The sequence below is a fragment of the Asterias rubens genome, chromosome 7 (genome assembly GCF_902459465.1).
Source record: "Asterias rubens chromosome 7, eAstRub1.3, whole genome shotgun sequence".
NCBI classification, from domain to species: domain Eukaryota; kingdom Metazoa; phylum Echinodermata; class Asteroidea; order Forcipulatida; family Asteriidae; genus Asterias; species Asterias rubens.
In genome coordinates this window covers 3,538,901-3,560,757 of record NC_047068.1, presented here as the reverse complement: position 1 = coordinate 3,560,757, position 21,857 = coordinate 3,538,901, and the positions used below count along the sequence as shown (strand labels likewise).

The following is a 21,857-nucleotide window of genomic DNA, read 5'->3' as shown; positions in this document are numbered from 1 at the left end:
GGATAGGCTTAAAGCGGTATGAGGGTAAACCCCTTGAGCCTTGGGCGTATCAGCCTAAGAGGGTTGTGGAAGTTCCCGTAGGAGATCAACATGAGGTTGCCCCTGAAAACGGGCACTATGAGAGTGAGATTGGGAGCGTAGGTGATGAACCTGAGGTTGTCCTGGAAAGTGGGCACAATAATAATAATAATAATAATAATAATAATAATAATAATAATAATAATAATAATAATGCATTTATAATGCACCATCTACATGTATCTAGTGTACAAGACCCTATTTCGAGGCGCAGAACAAAAAACAATACATATACAACAAAAAAGAAATGTAGAACATAATAAAAAATATACAATGAATAATCTACTGTCAAGACATGTAACGAGCTAAGTGTAAGAGGATTTAAATAAATGAGTTTTCAGCAAGTTTTTAAACAATGGAAGAGAACTACAGCATCTGATGTTATTAGGTAAAGCGTTCCAAAGTTTAGGAGCACAAGCAGAAAAGGCACGATCGCCGTACGATGACGAAGTTCTAGGAATAGTTAAAAGGGACTTAGCAGAAGAACGAAGAGTGCGAGAGGGGGCATAAGGTACAATGTACAAGGAGATTTGCAATATAAGACGGAGTTAAGCCGATCTGAGATTTAAAAGCAATAAGTAGAATTTTGAATCGAATTCGTTGTCGAATGGGAAGCCAGTGAAGTTCCTGCAATATAGGTGTAATATGATCACGTTTTTTAGATTTTGTTAAAACACGAGCGGCAGCATTTTGTAAAAGTTGTAGTTTGTGACAATGATATTGAGGATGTGAGTGAGCGACCAGAACAAGGGCTCAAACCTACTGCAGGTTCTGAGACTGGTCCAACTAATGTAGTGGGCAATACAGGGTTAGATATAGGCCTACCTGGTGGGCAGGAAACCTCTCGGAGGTATCCGAAAAGGGGACACCGACTACCTGTGTGGTTTAGGTAGCACTGTTAGGTAGTAGGGTTATTGATGGTGGTATTGACTGAAGGTTTTGTTTGGTTGTTTTTGTTTTGCTGCAGGATGGTTGAGGAGTGCTATAGGCCTAAGTGTCATGACACCTTCACCTGCAAACAGGGCCTGTGGCGTCACCTTCGGGTTAAGCATGGTCCGCCCAAGTTTCTCCACTGCAAGAGGTGTAGCTTTCAGGAGAAGAGGTGAGATAATTTTGGGAGACACTATCGAATTTGCCACCCTGATCACCTGGCGGAGGGTGCGAGGATCCAAGCCAAGCTCGAGAAGGAACCTCGCAGAGGTTCCCCTGTGTTGAATGGGGGAATGACACTCCCAATCTCGGTGGACCGGTCAGTGCTGGTTGGACGACTAGCTAGTGATGACCCAACCAAGCGGTCCTTAGCCCCAGCTATGGTGAGCAAGCCACCCCCATCGCCCAAGGCTCCAACCGAAGATAACCAGGCACCTCTGAGCCCCACAGTCATCAGCCTGTCACCATCCCCGATATCGCCTCTTCATGCTCCACCAAGGTCCCCTTCGATTCGGTTGGGGGGCAAACCCCGCACCATGTTGGCAATCATGAGAGGGAAGCCTGCACGCGTGTATATCAAATTAGTGGACCCTTCCCGCTACACCTTGGACCCCTAGCTGAGTAGACGAGCGATGAACTTAAGACTGAAATCATTTTTATTCTTGCCACAATGACATTTTTTAAAAATCAGTGCAGTATTCCGTCAAATTTATATTTTGATTATTGTTAAATTTTAAGATAAATCACAGTGTTCTTGTTTAATTATAACGACTTGTATGCTTGCGGGTTCTGTGAGGCGTTACGCCGTTGTGAGGCATACGTGTAGTCTGTATTTGAGACGATTGTGTAACTTGCGTGAGGTTCACCTGTCACTTGGGCCCGATCATAACTGCATTTATTCATTGCATTGTCTAAGGGCCTGATATCATTATAAGGCGAAGTTATTGGGTTGTGTTGTAATTATAAACCTGTGAATTATCTATTGATTATTGTACTTGAAATAAACTATTTAATTGTGCCTTGAAACCTATGAATCCTCGTGAAGTTTCCTAACTGCTCGTTCATAGTTTGAGATTAATCTATGTCTAGGCGTAGGTACATCTCCACCAAACGAACCGCCCGCAGGCTTTAGCCGCCTCTCGTTATATTTTAGCCCCCCCCCCTTGTGTTTGGGTAGCCGCTCACCTGAGCACCAGGACTCATAGATATATTTTGGGGTGTGATAATTAACCCGGGGGTCGGTGTCCCTGTCGAACAAGACCAGACTCTTTGGGGAAAAATTTTACGTCGTCGCCACCAACTTCCGGCACTTTTTTTTTTTTTTTTTTTTTTCTGGATGTATATATGCGTTAACCCTTCTTCTAAGGTAAGAAAAAAATTCAGTGGTTTTGGAGTTAATTAACGGCGGATAAATTGGTGGCGACGACAGGAAGATTACCCCTCTTTGGCCCCACCCCCCCCCCCCCCCCCCGGTCCCGCCACAATATTTGCCACGATTTTAGGGACATCCTGAAAATAGGACGTCCTACGAAGGCGCTAAACCTTTTGGTAATTGCAATTCTCACTTGGTGTATCCCTACTTATAAGTTATAGTTTCTAGTTATAAATTATGCTAGTACTTAAATAGGAATAGTTAGTAGGATATACGTACATTGTACGGTGCCGGTCGGAGTCACATGTATCATTGTATGATTTATTCATTCATTGCATAACACATGGAAGTTAGTCCTACTTCACTTGCGGTTAATGACAAGAAAAATACAGATATTTTAGATTTGTTTACTCTAAACATACCTTTATAACATAGCAAGTCTTTGGCGGGAATCCCTTTGGCGAACAATCAGGTGTACTTTGAAGAATCATAGGCGGATGGAAAAACTTCTGATTTTTCATAAACTTAGTGATGTCTTTTTCCTGCTGGTGTCGGCCTCAAATCTCCCTCCATTGCTCACACATTGAACAAGAGAGGGCGCTCTCCAACAATAACGGGGATTTAAAAGGACTGGAAGGGGTTTCCCCTTTCAGATTATCATGAGTGTACTTTAGCCCTGGCGGCCTTACACTTTCGTTTTGTTTCTGTGTTGTTGTTTTATCGTGTATTATATTTATATCTACATTGGTTGTTCAATATTATTCTTCCCTATAATTTTACCTAAACCATCTCAGCTCCGTGGGGAGTATAGGCCTATTATACTCCCCAGGGAACTGAGCTACAACCTGTGCTGCCAAGTATATGCAGCGAACCAAGCTTAATCAATCACAGGAACCACCTCTGCCCTCAAAATGACCCCTGGTTGAAAAGAACCATTATAGTTAGAGTGTCGACTTGCTGAAGAACACAAGTGTCATGACCGGGATTTGAACCCACACCCTGTTGCTCAGCAACCCAGAACTTAAGATCTTAAGACCAATGTACTAAACCTCTCAGCCTTGACATGCCACAGAAATGGTGCAGAATTTATGGTAGAATATCTGAATGATGACTGCTCTATGAATGACGACGACCCCCTGGGGTCAATTTCACAAAGTGATAGGACTAGTCTTAACTTAAGACTAGTCCAAGGAGATATTTTAACAACGTACGGCTAGTCCTATAGTTAAGACGAGTAACTCGTCCTAACTCGAAGACGAGTCTTAACTCTTTGTGAAATCCACCCCCAGTGATCTTCACTTTAGGGTAAAGATTAGGAAAATACACTTAATGAAACCAAAAAAAAAATAATTTCCTGACTTCCTTCATTACACGCTTGAGAAACAAAATGAAAAGTTTGACGTGACGTCATATGCAAGAAGTCTATTGTTAAATGAATCACATGAAATATAGGGATATATTATAAAACAAACAGGATGTATTTTATTCATAATACAATGTAGCAAAATAATCCCTCCTTGAAATCTGGACTGTTCCATTTCACAAGGCAGAGTCGAGTGAAATGATTTCCCCTCCTTATATCTACTTTAAAGGCACTGGATACTTTCGGTAATTACTCAAAATAATTATTCGCATGAAATGAAACCTTACTTGGTAACAATCAATATGGAGAGCTGTTGATAGTATAAAACATTGTGAGAAACAGCTCCCTCTGAAGTAACCTAATTTTCGAGAAAGAAGTAATTTTTCCCGAATTTGATTTAGTGACCTCAGATTTAGAATTTGAGGTCTCGAAATCAAGCAAAGAGAAAGCACACAACTTCGTGTGACAATGTTTTTTTTCCCTTCATTATTATCTCGCAACTTCAACGACCGATTGAGCTCAATTTTCACAGGTTTGTTATTTTATGCATATGTTGAGATACACCAAGAGAGGAGACTGGTCTTTGACAATGGGAGACTTTGAGGCGCTAGGTGGCAGCAGACTGACCATGTAAATTTCCATTGTTTACAGAGTTCTGAGCATGCGCACATTACAGAGAACAATGGATTTTACCTGGTAAGTCTGCTGCCACCAAGCGTCCTGAAAGTCTCCCATTACCAATAGTGTCCACTGCCTTTAATGTACTCATATCCTGCAGCCAATATTTGTATAAAAGGTAGCCCTGTACTTCTATTTATTACTCATAACTCTGTGTACAATCAATTTGATTATATAACATTTTGTATTATTCATTTTGAATTACTGTGATTTCTGCAATATCGAATAAATGCATACATAATATCCTTCTAACAAGTTAACTTTTCAGCCTTTGAGCTAGCCTTGCTCAAGGCAGTCGCATTATTCGCTCCGAAAAGACGCCGCTGTAAACCCACCCTTATGCCCTGTGCGTGGTGTGTGTAATCACACCGCATGACCCACCCGTATACACACTGTCACATCGTACGACTACTGTGCACACAAGTCATCCGCCCTCGTACCACTTACCGCATGCGGAGGACGCTGACGGCCGACGCATGCGGATAGTGTACGGGGGCATCGTGTCGTGCGATGTTACGCACAGTGAATAGGGGTGGTTTTTTTATACAGCGGCGGTCTTTTTTCGGAGTGAATAATTCGACTGCCTTGAGCAAGGCTACCTTTGAGCACAAGTAAGAAGTGCTAACTGTATTCTAACCAAGACGAAAAACCTAAGCTTAGATATGTTTTCTGCTTCGCAAATGTTCTAAGCAGACAACTGTGCCTATAGCGCCATGATGATATCAAGACAATATTATTTATACTATGCAAAACTATATAGCGACTCCGTTTAGAAATAACGTATTTACGAAAACATTGTTTGTTTGAAAATCAGTGAATATACACCAAAGAATCACCGTTTAGCAAAACACTCTAAAGGTGTTAAACTTTCAAAAACTGAGCATATTAATAAGCATACGGTGCAAAAGACTCAAATGTAAAAAAAAAAAAAAAAAGCCAAATATACTTAGAAGTCTCGCAGCTCGTTTAAAGAAGGAATCTGTTCATTGACGCTTAAACTGTTATCCTCTGCTCAAGTTGATATGGGGAGTCACAGGGTCCATTAATTTATTCTCCAGTCCCTCTCTTTAAATAAAATCACCCCTAATTTTACAAGTCTGAGCATCAATCTTGGAAAATGTCCCTACACCTCTCGACAAAGAACCATTTATTTCAGGGCCTATGTCATCCACAATACCTCAAGTTGGAAGTCAACAAGCCCAGGTCACAAATAGGCAAAATTTTTACACACTGTAAGTCTTTTCTCAGACTCTCAAATCTGTCTAGAGTAGAATTATTTTGAGGGTCTAGCTACCAAATATTAATCGGGACAACGATCTGTTTTCTCTTATTTGAAGGGCATATAACAAAGTGCACTTTGAACAGGTTAAAGGTGAGGTTGGAGATTTAAAATTGTTCCCAGTTTCATTGGGACTCTATCTATTGTTAAGTGAGTGGATCATAAAACTCAATTTGACCTTGAAGCTCCTCTAGTAAAAAGAAGCTATGCCCATCCCTGAGCCTCAAATCCCTTCCCGGGAAAACTTAAAAGCCCTGTAATTCAGAGAGCCTCTGTCGATACATATTTTTTACGTGACTCCTCCACTGCTACAGACACGGAGAGATCAAGGCTGGCTGTGTTAATACTTGAAGTGCCGAGTGCAGTCTGAGAGGTTGGGAGATCGTAGGACCTATCGGGATGAAGCTCAGGTGCTTGACAGACACGGCAACAGCAGATCCGTCTAAGGTAAGGGGCGACCGCTGCTCGGACCTCTTCACGTCGAGCACAGAACATGACAAAGACGACCACACCCTACCACAAACAATAGCGACATACATATGAATTTGTAATTATATAGTTTTTATATTGATTGTGTATACTTGTATTTGGCCAGTGGATGTCACGTTTCTATGGTTTTTAACGTGGACAATAAATAAATCTATTCTATCTATCTATTCTATAATATTTACTTCTGCAATATGACTAAATAAAGTGGTGGGCTTCCAAGCAGAGGGCCGACCGCCCACTGACTTCAGTAGAGTGTAAGCGCCTTTTCACATGAGGCAACTTTGAGGCAACCAATTGCGATGCATGCAAATGGAACACTTTGGTAGCACATTTTTGGAGTAATTTTTCAAATAATAGCCTTACAATCACTAAGAAACATAGGTGAATTTTTCAATTTGATTGCCTTTCCTTCACGAACATTGCCTGGAATCGGTTGCATTCAAATTAGTTTGCGCATTTTGATATGTTCATAAAAAACTTGAATTTGTTATCATAAGTTTTGTACACATTGTGTTCTCCCTGTTTTATGTATGGAATACAGCTCAAATAACCCAAATAATTTAAGAAACAATACAATGAACATACCTGCAAGGAGTTAAACAGACAGAAGAGGAGCTGGAAGGCAAAAGTTGCCCCTTCAATGGCCAGAAACCCAAAGCACCAAGTTAAGCCCATGAGGGCTGAGATTCCCACAGCATTCTGGAGGCGTTTGGTTATTTGCTCTGACCGAGATGCCTCTTTGACCTTGAGGAGACTGCGCATGACCAGGATGAAAGTGATGACGTTGTGGAGGAGGATGAGAGCGATTGGGGTGATGAGACCGAGGTTCATGGGCAGACCAGGAGAGATGAAACAACTACAGTCAAAATAAAAGTGATGATTGTGTTGTAAAACAGCTCTAATTAATTGTACTTTATTCAATAACAGACCCAGAGGTAGACCGGGGAAACGATGGCTGGAAGATATCAAGCACTTCTGTGAAGAGGCTGACACACCATCAGTGGCAGCAGCAGGACACCTAGCAAGGAACAGAGACCTATGAAGACTCATAGTTGGGAAGCAAATCTCCGGGAACTACCTCGGGAGGACGGCTATGATGATGATACTTCAATAACACTAACAGGTTGTCAAACTACTCTAGCATTACATGAACCTACATAGCATCAGGCAAGTACGAGGTACAAGTTTCTGTACTCGACGTCTCATTGTTGAATTGAAAAAATTCTAGAGGAATATTTTAAAATCCCTTTAAATTCCGGTCCTAGAAGAAAGTTAGTATTTCATAGGTATCGCTATTACAAAACTTACTAATCATCATGCTTGTAGGATTCTGTCGCTGCTGCCAAAGTTGCGGTCAGGACAATCAGTGGAGATCCTTTAAAAAATAAGAGCAGTGTGAATTAATAGTAGGAGCAATGCAGGTGTTCCACAAGGTGTTTTTTTAGGCCACTCAATATAAATTCCATGCAAGTTCTGATGGTGTCGAGCCACTGTATCATGTCATGAATAGCAAGTTATGCAGAATTATTCAACTCTGAGGAGATCCTTTAAAAAATTAAAAAACAGTGTGAATTAATGGTAGGAGTAATGCTAGTGTTCCACAAGGCTTTGTTTTAGGCCCATCATGATATTTACTGCATGTGCTGATGATGTGCCCAAATGTATCGTATCATGAGTGGCAAGTTATGCAGAATTATTTAACTCCTCTAAAAAGACCCTTATACCGATGCTAAGTTAGGACTGGTTCAGCGCCTTTGCCAAAAAAGAAAAGATGTGTCCAACCAGTCCTATGTTATGTGAAATCGATTGAAATTGAATTCATGTTTTAGAGCTTTACCCCAAGCAAGGAGTCCAGCTTTGATCATGTATCGTGGCGTGTCTTCAGGGAACACCTTGACGGTGCTGACGTACATATTCCTGGCTTCAACAGCCATCCACATCAAGGTGGTCAGACTCAAGTAGTGAATCAGAGCTCCAACAAATACACACCATCCTCCAGAACCCTGCAGATGAGATCAGAGAATAATGAACTGCACGTTCCCTTATCAATTGGTCGTCGAAGTTGCGAGGAAATGATGAAAGAAAAAGCACCCTTGTTGTACAAATTTGTATGCTTCCAGATAGGAATAAAAGACTTCTAGCTAGAAGTCTCTTAATATTTTAGTGAGAAATTACCTTTTTCTCAAAAACTATGTTTCTTCAGAGGGAGTCGTTTTTCACAATAGTTTATACTATCAACAGCTCTCCATTGCTCGTTACCAAATCAATTTTTAAATTAAGATTAGTTTTGAGTAATTACCAAACGTGTACCTTCCCTTTACACTTACCCTTCCATTGTCAATGCCAGCCAGGAACACGATGTACAGCATCAACAAGGAGAAACAAAAATGGATGAAAATCTGACGAGATTTGCCGGTGCGTAGTTTGCTGGATGGAAAATCAATCATCAGCTATTAACATACATTGTTTGTCTGTTTGTTTGTTTTTTTTGGTTTTTTGTTTGTTTGTTCGTTTGTTTGGGCTTTGTCACTTAAGCCACAACTGCCATTAAAGAATGATAGATCTTTAATTCCTTAAAAAAAGATTTGATTTCTTTCTGTCCAGTCTCCAATACAACTTGAATGTAAAAAGGATGGCTTCACTGTCAAGGGTTACACAAGTGAGTAAATTATAAAGCCTATTTTAGAAATAGGTGGAAGATTAGATGTTCTGGTGGGTCAGCTGATATTTCTCTACATCCATTCTTCAGTCTTGTTGATAAGAGCAGTCTTGCGACCTGTGCCACCCCCCACAGACTTACCTTATAGACAAATAAATTACTAATGTAATAGCAAGAGCTGCGACTGATAGAGCACCTCCTATTTGGCTGATGAGATCAAGTGCTGGGGTGAAGGAGAGACCATCCTCTCTACGTTTCTGACCCTTCACATCCTGCGCAAAGCAAAAGGTAAAAAAAAATTTGTTTGGATGTTTCCCGTAGATCCATTACATTTTTACCCTGAGGCGATAAAGAGTTGTCTCAATAATGACACCTGCACTTCAACATCCACTGCTTTGAAACCTCAACATTGAAACCTTAACATGTACCTCATTTAACCCTCAATACGTACCTCATTTAAACCTCAATAACTACCTCCCTGAAACCTCAACACGTACCACATTGAAACTTTAACACGTACCTTATTTAAACCTCAACACGTACCTTATTGAAACCTCCACACATACCTCATTGAAACCTCAACACGTACCTCATGGAAACCTCAACACGTACCTCATTGAAACCTCAACATGTACCTCATTGAAACCTCAATATGTACCTCCTTGAAACCTCAATGCGTACCTCATTGAAACCTCAACAAGTACTTTATTTAAACCTCAACACGTACCTCATTGAAACCTCAACACGTACCTCATTGAAACCTCAACAAGGACCTTATTTAAACCTCAATATGTACCTCCTTGAAACCTCAATGCGTACCTCATTAAAACCTCAACACGTACCTCATTGAAACCTTGACACTTACCTTTGTGACACCTCAACATGTAACTACAGTGACCCCTTAACACATAACTCCTCAAAACCGCAACATGTACCTCTATCTTGCACATACCTACTTGTATAAACCTCAACATGTACAATCCTAGTAGGCCTACTCTTAAAATCAAAACATGATTTGCAAAATTAAATAAATATGCTCAAATCAGACTCGTAAATAAAGTGTTGGATTATGTAAAGTGTTCCAGAGTCTTGGAGAGAACTACATACCACAAGTATGGCGAAGTTAGTAGCATGGTCACAAACACATGACACTTTGTCATCGGTCATCCCAGCAAGCTGGCAGCCCTCTGTGGACCAGAAACTGGACTCCTCACCAAATTCCCAGAACACACATTTGATTGTGGCGATGTCTTCTTGGGATACATTGGGTAGAATCTAATAATAAGATCACAAAAAAGTCATCTTGCATGGCATTTAAGTTAAACTTAATGCAAAGTAGACCTATGATGGTATCTCTATAAGGTGCCGCTGAAGCAATCACACAACATCGGTAAACAGTATTGTCCAAAGGCCCACACTTCGTGTATCACAACTTATATATAAAACTAGACATTAGGTGTTTGTGAACAAACACAAAGCTGTTCCGTGTTCTTTTGCTTTGATTATGTGTTAACATTACCAAGGAGTCTATAACTGAAAACAAGTTTGAAAAATACTGTACAGTGTCTTGAGTTACGGTGCCACTTCATGGGGTCACGGTAACCTAAGGCTAATCTCTAACGCCCAAGGAGTCTGTAACTGCAAAAAGTTAGAAAATCGGTTGTGTAGTTCTTGAGATATGGTGCCACTTCTGGTTGACCCGGAAGTAGAGGTCAACTTGGGGTCATGGATTTCAAAGTTTATTTTTAATGCCTTAGGAGGATAAAACTGAACAAACAGGATTGAAAATCGGTTGTATAGTACTTGGCGTATGGTCCCACTTCCGGTTCACCCGGACGTAGAGGCCAACATGGGGTCACGAGTTTTCACAGTCAATATTAATGTCAAGGAGTCTGTAAGTGAAAACAAATTGAAAATCGGTTGAGTAGTTCTTGAGATATGGTCCCACTTCCGGTTGACCCGGAAGTAGAGGTCAAATTGAGGTCACGGTTTTTCCAAATTTTTCTCCTATCCCCATGGAGTCTTATAACTACAAACAGTCGACATTCTTAAAGAAGAATGTCGTCTTCCTGTGATAATTTATCTCGGAATGTCGACATCCTAAAAGTAGGATGTCGTCTTCCTGTGATAATTTATCTCGGGATGTCGACATCCTAAAAGTAGGATGTCATCTTGCTGTGATAATTTATCTCGGTATGTCGACATCCTAAACGTCAGTTGTCATCTTCCTGTGATAATTTATCTCGGGAAGTCGACATTCTAAAAGAAGAATTTCGTCTTCCTGTGATAATTTATCTCGGAATGTCGACATCCTAAAAGTAGGATGTCGTCTTCCTGTGATAATTTATCTCGGGATGTCGACATCCTAAATTAGGATGTCGTCTTGCTGTGATAATTTATCTCGGTATGTCGACATCCTAAACGTCAGTTGTCATCTTCCTATGATAATTTATCTCGGGAAGTCGACATTCTAAAAGAAGAATTTCGTCTTCCTGTGATAATTTATCTCGGAATGTCGACATCCTAAAAGTTGGATGTCGTCTTCCTGTGATAATTTTTCTCGGGATGTCGACATTCTAAAATTAGGATGTCGTCTTCCTGTGATAACTTTTCTCGGGAAGTTGACATCCCGAAAGTAGGATTTCTTTTGTTGAAAGGATTTTACTTGTATACGTTTTGTTAACTAGTATTACATTTCCAACAATATTTCTAATATTCATGGTCATAAACTACGTTAAACTAAAATAATGGACGAAACAAAATGTCCCACGTAAAACTCCATAAGGTTTGGAACATAATGGTCCCGCAAGTTCAAATACGCGCGAGACTTGCTAATAGTCTACACAGAAGGTAATAAATAATTTATTACAAGCAAATGCAATCGTACAATAATAGAAAACAAAAACTAAAAATCAATGCAAAACACATGTAGGGGATTGAGGGGCCCATAAAAAGCAAACCTTAACGAGTACGGACCCCCTCCACCCTTTTTTTCTAATGAAGAAAGCAATGTTAGCAATTCTATTTAGTGGGTGTAATCTTATGTAGAGGCAAAACAATTCAAAATTACAGGAAGAACAAACACAAAAACAGTTAGCGTAAAATAAAACTTAACCATATATTTAAATGAAACAGATAAACAAAATACCCAAAATAAATACTAGAGAAATTGGGCCCCACAACTCATGGGAAAAAAACCATGTCGAAATATACCATTGTTATCCATTAGAGACGTTTTGTAGTCACCTTGGGAGCGAGGAATCTAGCAAAAACACACGAAAATCCCATGGCTGGGACATCAGTTTATACACCAGACAAATCTATTATATGGATATTCTTTTGAATATTTTATTTTGTGCATATGGTCCGTGATTCATGATCCGTTGAATATAAGTGGGCGGTTGTATCGACAACAGACTTTTATCCTTTTGATCACCATCAGCCCCATGTATAATAAACTTCAACGGCTGACGATTGCACTTTTGGTATTGTCATTGTTAAACTCCGGTTCCATTGTGTGCTGTCTGTTACCCTCCACACATAGATTTTCTTGTGAATTGTAGCTGTGTATGATTCATGGTTCGCTGAATAATGTGGCAATACCAAACTTTTATCATTTTGAACTGAATGCTTGATTTATTATCTAGAGGTAAATGCTTGAGGCCAGTAAGAATATTGTGCACGTACACCATGTAGTTTTTGTTGGAAACCGTTTGCTAACAGCCATTTATGTTACCCTTTGAAATAAAATCAGAAAATTTATAAGTTTGCTTGTTTGCATAAAATTAAATTGAAGATGATGCCTGAATTGATTTTTACAATCAGAGTTGGACTCTAGACTGACGTGTTGGACTCCTTGAACACTCCAAGTGGTTCAATAGGTAGTGCAATTCCAATACTTATGCTGATGTTGTCATGATGTCAGCATCAACAGGAAGTTCCAACAACTTTGTCCCCTTGTACAATTAAATATGCAAATATGGGTCACATGGTTAATTAATTACGATTTTAAAAAAAATTTTGGGTCGGTGGTTTGATGTTTGATCTAGTACAAGTTGATTTCACAGAACTCTTAACCACCAAACTCTGCGCTTATGATCACCATTTTTCGCTTACTGTGTTTTTAAACATCATCATGTCATGCATGCACACAGGTTATGTTGGGCTAACATTTGAGAAAAAGAAAAGGCAACACTATCGATATAAAGATAAGAATCAAACTTAAATATTACAAAAAGAAATATATTTTTAGTTTTGGGGGATAAAAAATATTGATTTCGGACGGAGGTTTCGAACTCGCAATTCTCAGATGTGTAGTCGCGACTGATGACCACTAGGCTAGAAGGGCACGATGTAAAAATGGTGGGTTTTTACATGTGTGCATCAACAGAGGGGATTATGATCCGGCGAAATAATTCTCGTTTCATGATTTTGCGACCATTGTCACTAAATATGAACTGCTAACGCCTATAACTATTAAGTAGGGTTGAAATTTAGTATCAGATGCCTTAAGGAGGTTTTTGACGACGACGTCAATGTCAAATATCTAATTACGCACGTTCGTTTTAACGAAAACCCATGCACAGAGTAATTGGTCCAGAACGCGGTTAGAAAAACAAGGAAAAATTTAACGCACGTTCTAACGAAAATCCCAATAATAAAAATAATAAAAATCTTGACGAAAACAATACCTGTTCCGACGGTAAGTCGGAACAGCTAATAACAAACCTGTGAAAATTTAGGCTAAATCGGTCATCTGAGTCGAGAGAAAATAACAGGAGAACCCACCCTTGTTTCCGCACGATTCACCGTTTTATGACATGTGTTTAAAATAAATCTGTTATTCTCGATATTGAGAACTGATATTGTTTACATGTTTTCTCAAAAAGTAAAGCAATTAATGGAATAATATTTCAAGGGAAGTCTTCACCATTACCTTCTGTAAACCCTGTAAGTTATTTGTAAATCTGTGAACTTTTAAGTTTTGCTCTGTTCAGAAAGTGTCCAATGGCTGTAAAGTGTTTTGTTGATACATTTTGTATATTTTTGGCCTTGACACCCCAACTCCCAGTGGATGAAGTTTCAGCTTCAAATTAGTAGTTATTTTTTTTTTAGAAAAAAGTGAAAATCACACAGCATTTTTTTCAGGAGAGTTCCGTAAATCCCTTGTACATACTAAAAGAGTTTTGGTGGAAGTGTTCTGCTCATTTCTCAAGAACTACAGCACCTCAGAAAGTAATATTTGAAGGGAAGTTTTCTACTATCATTATCTTTAAACCGTGTAAGTTCAATGTACATCTATGGAGTTTTGTATTGCACAAATAGTAACCAAACCATTCGATGTGGATTTTTTTTACAGTTAAACTTTAGATTACTATTTTTTGTAAATATATTTCAAACAGAGCTTCATATAACAGATGGTCTTACCTTGAAGTCAATAACCACTGGATCAGTGAGGTTTTTAAGCTCCACACCTTCTACTGCCAGTGAAACGATGGACCCAGCGACTTTTGTTGTCAAGTTGTTTGTGCCGTTTGAACCTTCCATAACTCCAGTCTGGAACAATGTTTCATCAGCGTAGACTATGAAACTAGCTCGTAATGATGTTCTACTGCTACCTACAGGTACCAATGGTTTCATTTTAAGTTATCATTCATAAATACTCCAGACAGTTTCACCATTCCCATTGGTGGAGAGCGCGTCACGTAGGGGTGTTTAAGCGGTTGATAATGACCAGCTAGAGCTGTTTAAGACCGCATGTTGGGCGCACAAGCTCATGTACGCCAGTTAAGCTTATGTGGAACGCATTTCAAAGCTGTTAGTAAACAGAGCCTAATGCGCACAAAACATTTTCACAGAAGATTTTGTCAATTCGCAAAGGAAACAAGTGGCAAAAAGTCTTGAACTATGAAACTGTTTTGCCTTTTAACAAAAAGGGCATTAGTATGAATGGGAATAAAAGAATAATGACTCTTTTTTAAACGGCCGTTTCAAACCTTACTTATCGCACGGCCACGACGCTGCCACTCTTTTATACCCTTATTTATAACCTTTTAATGGGGGGAGAGTAACTCAAGGAATTACACAAATGTGGGATGGTTCAACTAGTTACTGCCAACTCAGTATGTCGAAAGAGTCTCACTGACATGGAAGGGGTGTTGCAGTCAACAAGACATCTGGAAACCTGCTGCAAAGAACAGATGGCTCAATTTTTTTCAAAGGTTTTAGTAGGTCTGAAAGTCAGAACAGTGAAATAATTATAAATATGTTCCACATAGCTTTACAAGCTTTTAATTAAGGGAATTTAAATGCACGTTTCTCAAAATGATGTATGGTACGGCCAACCATGCTTTCAATCAAGATAATGCACAGCCTTGGCAATATTCATAAATATTCATAAAGACAGTTTATCTATTCTGATTGGTCGAGAGGGCATCACGTGGGGGTGTTTGAACGGATGATATAACACCAGAAAAAAGGGTTGAAACACGGGCGTGACACACGAGCTTGCACCTGTGCTTATAAGACAGTTTTTTAATTCCTATTGGTCGAGAACAACGGCTGGAAAAGCTGTGCCACATCGCGGGATACGCGCGACGTGCGCACAGCAATCTCCTTATAAAGAGTTGTTTACCCGAAGGGCCTTACCATTTCATAGCTGGAGGGGTGTTGTGTTGAAAGAAATCATTGAACAATTATAATTTTTGCATTTATTTTACTTTTTGACCAAAAAGTGTTGATGTTTTTTGTGACCGAAAAGGTATTTATGAATGGGAATCAAAGTGTGTTGAATCGGTTTTCACCTAGTGGTTTAAACCCGCCGAGGCCTGGTTCTTGATAATTTAACCTCTTCACCACACATTGATTCCCTTATTATATGCTGGCATTGTTCATCTCTCTGTAACTTGGTACTTGTGTAAAGTTTTTAAATAATACAACTGGGACGGCAACTTCTTTGAATCATTATAGAGTACAAAAATTTCAAAACCTGCTGTGCTGGTGTTTGCAAAACCACAGTTTCATTTGTGCCAACTGAATCCCTCAAAAAGATTATTTCTCTGTTTTTTATTTCCATTATTACCTTGTGGTAGCAGGTCATTAATGTTCGCTGGTAACTGAATCGATGCAACCACACCCTTTGGTACCTCACTGGCATTTGTGAATGTCTTGATCTCAGTCCCATCAAGAGAGCCCTCTTGTGGCGGCCTCGAGCCAGCTGACTCCTTTTGTGCTGTTGCAAAGCTGAATCCATTACTTGCGTCTATGGGGTCAATGCTCACTGCCTCGACATGGATGGCATCCTGCTGTATACTGACATTTCCTTCTTGCTGAAGGGTCAATAAAACTTGAGCCTCAACTGACTGGATGATAGCCGAGGAGCTCTTACTGTCTGGGGAATCTTGCGTCTCTTTGGCGTTCACGATGACATTTGAGACTGTCTCTACCACAGCATCAGTCACCTGATTGTGTTAAGCCAAACGAGATTTATTCTCTGAGATCCGTGTAATGGTTGGGTAACATGTTTACAAAGGTTGTTAAACGCACTCGACACAATTGGTAATTACTCAAAATAATTGGTAGCATAAACACTTACTTCGTAACGAGTAATGGGGAGCTGTTGCTAGTATACAGCTCCCTCTGAAGCAACACAGTTTTCAAGAAATAAGTAATTCTCCACTAAAAAAAATTTGAATTTGATTCCGAGAACTCAGAATTATACTTTGAGGTCCCGAAATCAAGCATCTGAAAGCACACAACTTCGCGTAACAGAAGTGTTTTTTTTTTCAATTATTATCTCACAACTTCTGCGACCAATTGAGTTCAAATTTTCACATTGTTATTTTTTGCATGTGTTGAGATACACCAAGTGAGAAGACTGGTCTTTGACAATTACCAATAGTGTCCAGTGTCTTTAACCGTCTTTGACCATGGTCTTTATCATGTGCCTGGAACTTCAGTAAATTATTAAGAGGGGTACTAACAGGAGGAAAATAGTGAGTACCAGTATGGAAATATTTGGGATACCCTGTGCCCCATATCAGGCCGGGGTTCCCGACAGGATTCCCCCCGATATCCCGGGATTCTGCCGGAAGTCCCGGAATTTTTGTCCTTTTGACCCAATTCACCTGACGTCATCATCGAGTAATCTTGGATGCGCCATAATGGTGGGCAATGTCAGTGAGCATTATTCAGTGAAGTGCGCATTTTTTACACGTAAACCTAATTGCCAACCAACATGGTGAGCGCGGCACAGTTGCCGCGTGTGACGTGCGTGCAGGAGGTCAATAGGATAGTTGGTAGGCATTACCAAAATTACAAGACGGTACCGAGAGGTAAGAATTCACTCTTACCCCGGGATTTCCAGATTTGGCGTTGACGATGTTTTCCAAAACCTGTGAAATCGCTTCGACGTCACTTTCACTGGATGAAGAGGACGAGGAAGTTTGATTGACAAGAAACTCGGCCACTTCTTCTGCATTTCCTTCCGTCACATCAACCTGCCAAAATTAAAATTTGTGTCCCAGACAATCAATTCTGCCGAAGATTGTTTTCGGGGGCTAAAAGTGGTAAAAATATTTTGTTCGAACAAGAAGATAAACGACCCTTCCCGTGAAATATGTAAATTGCACATAGCGCGTGCGCACTAACGTTTTGGTTGGCAAAATGAGGGAACTTCCCGCTGTTTTGTACACGGCTATGGGTGCGTGACACAGGCGCGATTGCGCGTCTGCTTAGTGCACAACTCTATGGTGTTTGCCAACCAACAGGGTCTGTACGCATGCGTGAATGTAATTAGCATATTTCATGGGAAGGGTCCGTTACCACGAAGTAGGGTCCAAATTTGCTGTATTAACAGTTGGATTGGCCGGACCAAGACATGAGTAACTCGTCCTACTTGAACTCGAGATAAGACTAGTTTTAAATTTGTGAAATCCACCCCAGGTCTTATTATACTATAGATGTTGCTCCACATATCTTGCACGAAAAAAAATACTGGCCGCATTGATAGGCCCCTGAAGGGGTGTGATAAAGTGCTAAAATAAATAAGAACCCAGTACAGTTTAATATGCTTTGTTCAAGCATCTGTTAAATTTCAACAAAATCCCTCTGTAGCATGTTGTATACACCCAAGCAGATCCTTGCCATTTGATAGAATTGTCCGTCACGTGGTAGCAAATAAAAGTACTACTGCACACTACGTCAGTCACCGTGCATTTTTCGTTCCACCCAAAAAGTACTATTGCACACTGAGCAAAAACATCACTGCGTGCCGTCTTTTGTAATGCATCATTATTTCGGCGTCTGCATGTCTCAAAACAGCTGTTCAGAATGCACACAGTCACTGTTGAATCCAACAGGCCGACCCAAAAGAAATGGGTGTAATTTCACATTCATAGTAGGCCTACGCTTTGTTTGTTTTGGAAGTTGTAATCTCAATCAAAATGATAGATCTACTTAGATGTTATATAAAACAAATAATGACTGTTTTTCATTCTTGCAATAGTGCAAAGATGTACAATCGTTGAATAGAATATTCCATCTTTCAACTCATGAACATATTATTGCACTCATAAACATTCATTATTTGTATATTATATAACACCCAAGCAGATCCTTGCCATTTGATTGGAGGATTGTCCGTCACGTGATAGCAAATAAAAGTACCATTGCACGCTGAGTCACTCACCGTGCTTTTTCGTTCCATCCGAAAAGTACCATTGCACGCTGGCACGCTGGCAGCGTGCAATGGTACTTTTCGGATGGAACGAAAAAGCTGAGTAAAAACATCACTGCGTGCGCGTGTCTTTGGTAACGCAGCAGGTGTTCTGCAAGAAGGCATAGTAAAATTACTAGCATTCGGCTTCTACAGTTGAAATTGTTTGTTTTGAAAGTTGTATCTTTCAATCAAAATTACAAAGTTCTACTTGGATGTTATATAAAACAAATAATGAATGTTTTTCATTCGTGCAATGGTGCGAATATGTTCATTCGTTGAAAGCTGGAATGTTCCATTCAACTCGGCTCCGCCTCGTTGAATAGAACATTCCATCTTTCAACTCATGAACATAATTCGCACCATTGCACTCATAAACATTCATTATGTGTATACTATACAATTCCAACAGTTCACCAAACCTTACATCAACGATATCTTCAACAGTTACAGTCTTCACCGCTTCACCGCAGCTTTGAATCATGTGTTCCTTCCACATGAAAAACCGAGGGGGAGGTGCTGTTGAACAGTTTCTTGTGGCTCTTGGAAATCCAGCTGTGAATGTTTATATTCATCGTCAGTCAATCTTTTTTTTATCCCCCAAAAAACTTTTCATTTTATTGAAAAACACTAAAATGATCTAAAACAAAGGGAGGCTTACATGTAGCTCAAAAAAAAACAGGTCGATTGTGCACTTTCCCTGTAAAGCATGAAACTAGGCGCATGATTAAAGTAAAACATTACCAACATTGTTAGTCCAAAGGACAGCAGAAAAATTACACCTGGTACGACGACCATCTTGGATTTCAAAATGGCTGTCGTTAGACTGTGCAAGTTTCGCGCGCACTTGAGTGAGAAAACACGACAACTGAATTTTTTATGAAACCAAATCTTTGCTTTAATTTATTCTTAATGCTGAATCTGAACAACAAAAATACCCATTAGAGCTTGTTTAAATTAGTTTTAGCTTTTAAAACAAATACACAATTATCGGTTAAAGTCTATGTCTGGGACAAGGATGTTTATTTGATCTTAAATTTTTTGAAACCCCTTTTGTAAATCTACGCCCGAATGTGAAACTACCAAAAGCTGGTTTATACGTGAACGCTCGATGGTCGCGAGGGCGTTAGATTAACGCGTGATGCAGTTTAAATAGGAAGCTGGCACCTTAACGACAAATAAAAAGGCTTTTCATCCCATGCGACCAAAACAAGCATCTCCGTAAGTTTTGCGATCAGAGATGGGCACAAATTCTTAGTTTTTTACAAGTAACCTGACCTGAGGTCAAGTTTAAATAACGGTTTTTCTTTGTTATTTTGATGAATTTATTTTTACTTTTTTATATGTTGTTTATTACATTTTCAACAACGTATGTCATTTTTATGGTCATAAACCACATAAAACTAAAGTAATGGTCGAAACAAAATTGGGACCACAATGGTCCCGGAAGTTCAAATACGAGACTTGCCGTTCTTTTAGGACCTTTTTTGTTAAATATCTCCTTAATTAGTGAATCAGCTATTGAAAAATACATCTTCACATTTGTTTGTCAATTATTTTCACACAAACCGTTCGTCGTAGTGAGCGGGCATCTCTCAATAGACTCTGCAGTTATACCAGGCACTGTCACCGGCCAGGACAGGGTACCAACCATGGTATCTCTGGTTACTTCGGACGCACACTGACCTATTTTAGAGTGGGGCATGAAAGGAAATGTTCAATAACGTCTTGTGCCTATCCAGAAATATTGAGCTCTAAAAAATAATGATTTTCCGTAGTTCTGTAAAGAATACAAATGCTCTGCAAAGATAAAATTGCTTTTAAGACATTTTTTTTTACAAATGCTATTTTTCAACTTAAAGGGAAGGTATACTCAAAACAAATATTAACTTAAAAACTGACTTGGTAACGAGCATTGGAGAGCTGTTGTTGGTATAAAACATTGTGGGAAACGACTCCCTCTGAAGTAACGTAGTTTTTGAGAAAGACGTAATTTCTCACTAAAATAATAAAAGACTTCTAGCTAGAAGTCTTTTATTCCTAACTGAAAGCACACAAATTCGTCCAACACGGTGTTGATGACCAATTGAGCCCAAATTTTCACAGGTTTGTTATTTTATGCTTATGATGGGATACACCAAGTGAGAACACTGGTCTTTGACAATTACCAAACGTGTACAGTGCCTTTAAGGAGACAATTTTGTTTTTTTCCATTGTACTATTACCTAGATGTCTAACTGATTTATGAATTCCTCTTCTCCACCCTTGACATAAGCAAAATGCTGGAATAATCGACAACTTGGACAGCAGTCTTTATTCTTTATTTCATAAACGGTTTACAATGGACACTATACACCAATCCGAGCGCGCACCTGGCGTACAAGTAATGTGCTGTGGTGTCTTCAGTGCCTAGATTATGCACAAAGAGACATCGCAGTTGTTAATTTTTCAGGGTGCTACCAATTTTGTTTCGTCGAATTGGTAAACAAAAAGTTATACAAAAGTTTTACAAAAAGCTTACCGATAACCCGAAACACAAAAGAACACTGCAACACCAGATTGTTGAATCCAAACCACTGATGATACGTCACTTCATGTGCACCAATCATAAATCCACCTCCAGAAACCGCAGTCGATGTAAAGTTTGTACCATTCCAACCAGTTAGATGTGGTTCCTCCCAGTCCACTATAGTTAAAGAGTCGATAGGGTTCGCCACGACTGAAAAGGTCTCTGGGCAGACCAGATCCACAACTGTTTGAAACACAGATACAAATAATTAGTTCGGAGCAGAGGAAATTTGCACGATTTAAAACTTAACAATTTCTCATATTTCTTTTTCACGGGTTGAGTTGATGAATGCATGAATGTTAAATTGATGTTTTTTCGATTGTTGACGTCACAAACTCGTAACAAATAATCCGCAGGGGTTGAGTTGTGCTTAACTCTCTTACGCAGCGTAAACAGAGTTGTGACAGCACACAGCCACGACCCTGCAAGGTTTTACATGGCACACAACCACGACCCCGCAGGGTATTTGAATGGCCTACAACCACGACCCCACAAGGTTTAAGACGGCACACGGCAAGGACCCTGCAAGGTCTCAAACGGCATTGGGCAAGGACAGCAAGGTCTATAACGGCGCACAACAAGGACCCTGCAAGGTCTCAAACGGCATACGGCAAAGACAGCAAGGTTTTAGACTTCCTATGGCCACGACCCTGAAAAGTTTTAGACGGCACTCGCGCGAGGATCCGGCAAGGTCTCAAATGGCAAATGGCAAGGACAGCAAGGTT

General features: G+C 39.8%; 1 protein-coding gene across 1 annotated transcript in view; it reads right to left on the bottom strand.

Moving 5' to 3' along the window:
* Positions 1-4,996: 4,996 nt before the first annotated feature.
* Positions 4,997-21,857, bottom strand: part of LOC117292619 — a 50,892-nt gene continuing 34,031 nt past the window's right edge. The window contains exons 19-31 of the mRNA XM_033774739.1: positions 21,085-21,315; positions 20,133-20,249; positions 18,991-19,118; positions 17,200-17,346; positions 15,930-16,308; positions 14,276-14,466; positions 9,956-10,123; positions 8,990-9,120; positions 8,517-8,616; positions 8,027-8,192; positions 7,498-7,564; positions 6,775-7,045; positions 4,997-6,213 (exon numbers count right to left, since the gene is read on the bottom strand). Of these exons, the coding sequence (XP_033630630.1) occupies positions 5,962-6,213; positions 6,775-7,045; positions 7,498-7,564; positions 8,027-8,192; positions 8,517-8,616; positions 8,990-9,120; positions 9,956-10,123; positions 14,276-14,466; positions 15,930-16,308; positions 17,200-17,346; positions 18,991-19,118; positions 20,133-20,249; positions 21,085-21,315 (2,348 nt within the window). The 3' untranslated portion in view covers positions 4,997-5,961. The remainder of the gene's footprint in view (positions 6,214-6,774; positions 7,046-7,497; positions 7,565-8,026; positions 8,193-8,516; positions 8,617-8,989; positions 9,121-9,955; positions 10,124-14,275; positions 14,467-15,929; positions 16,309-17,199; positions 17,347-18,990; positions 19,119-20,132; positions 20,250-21,084; positions 21,316-21,857) is intronic.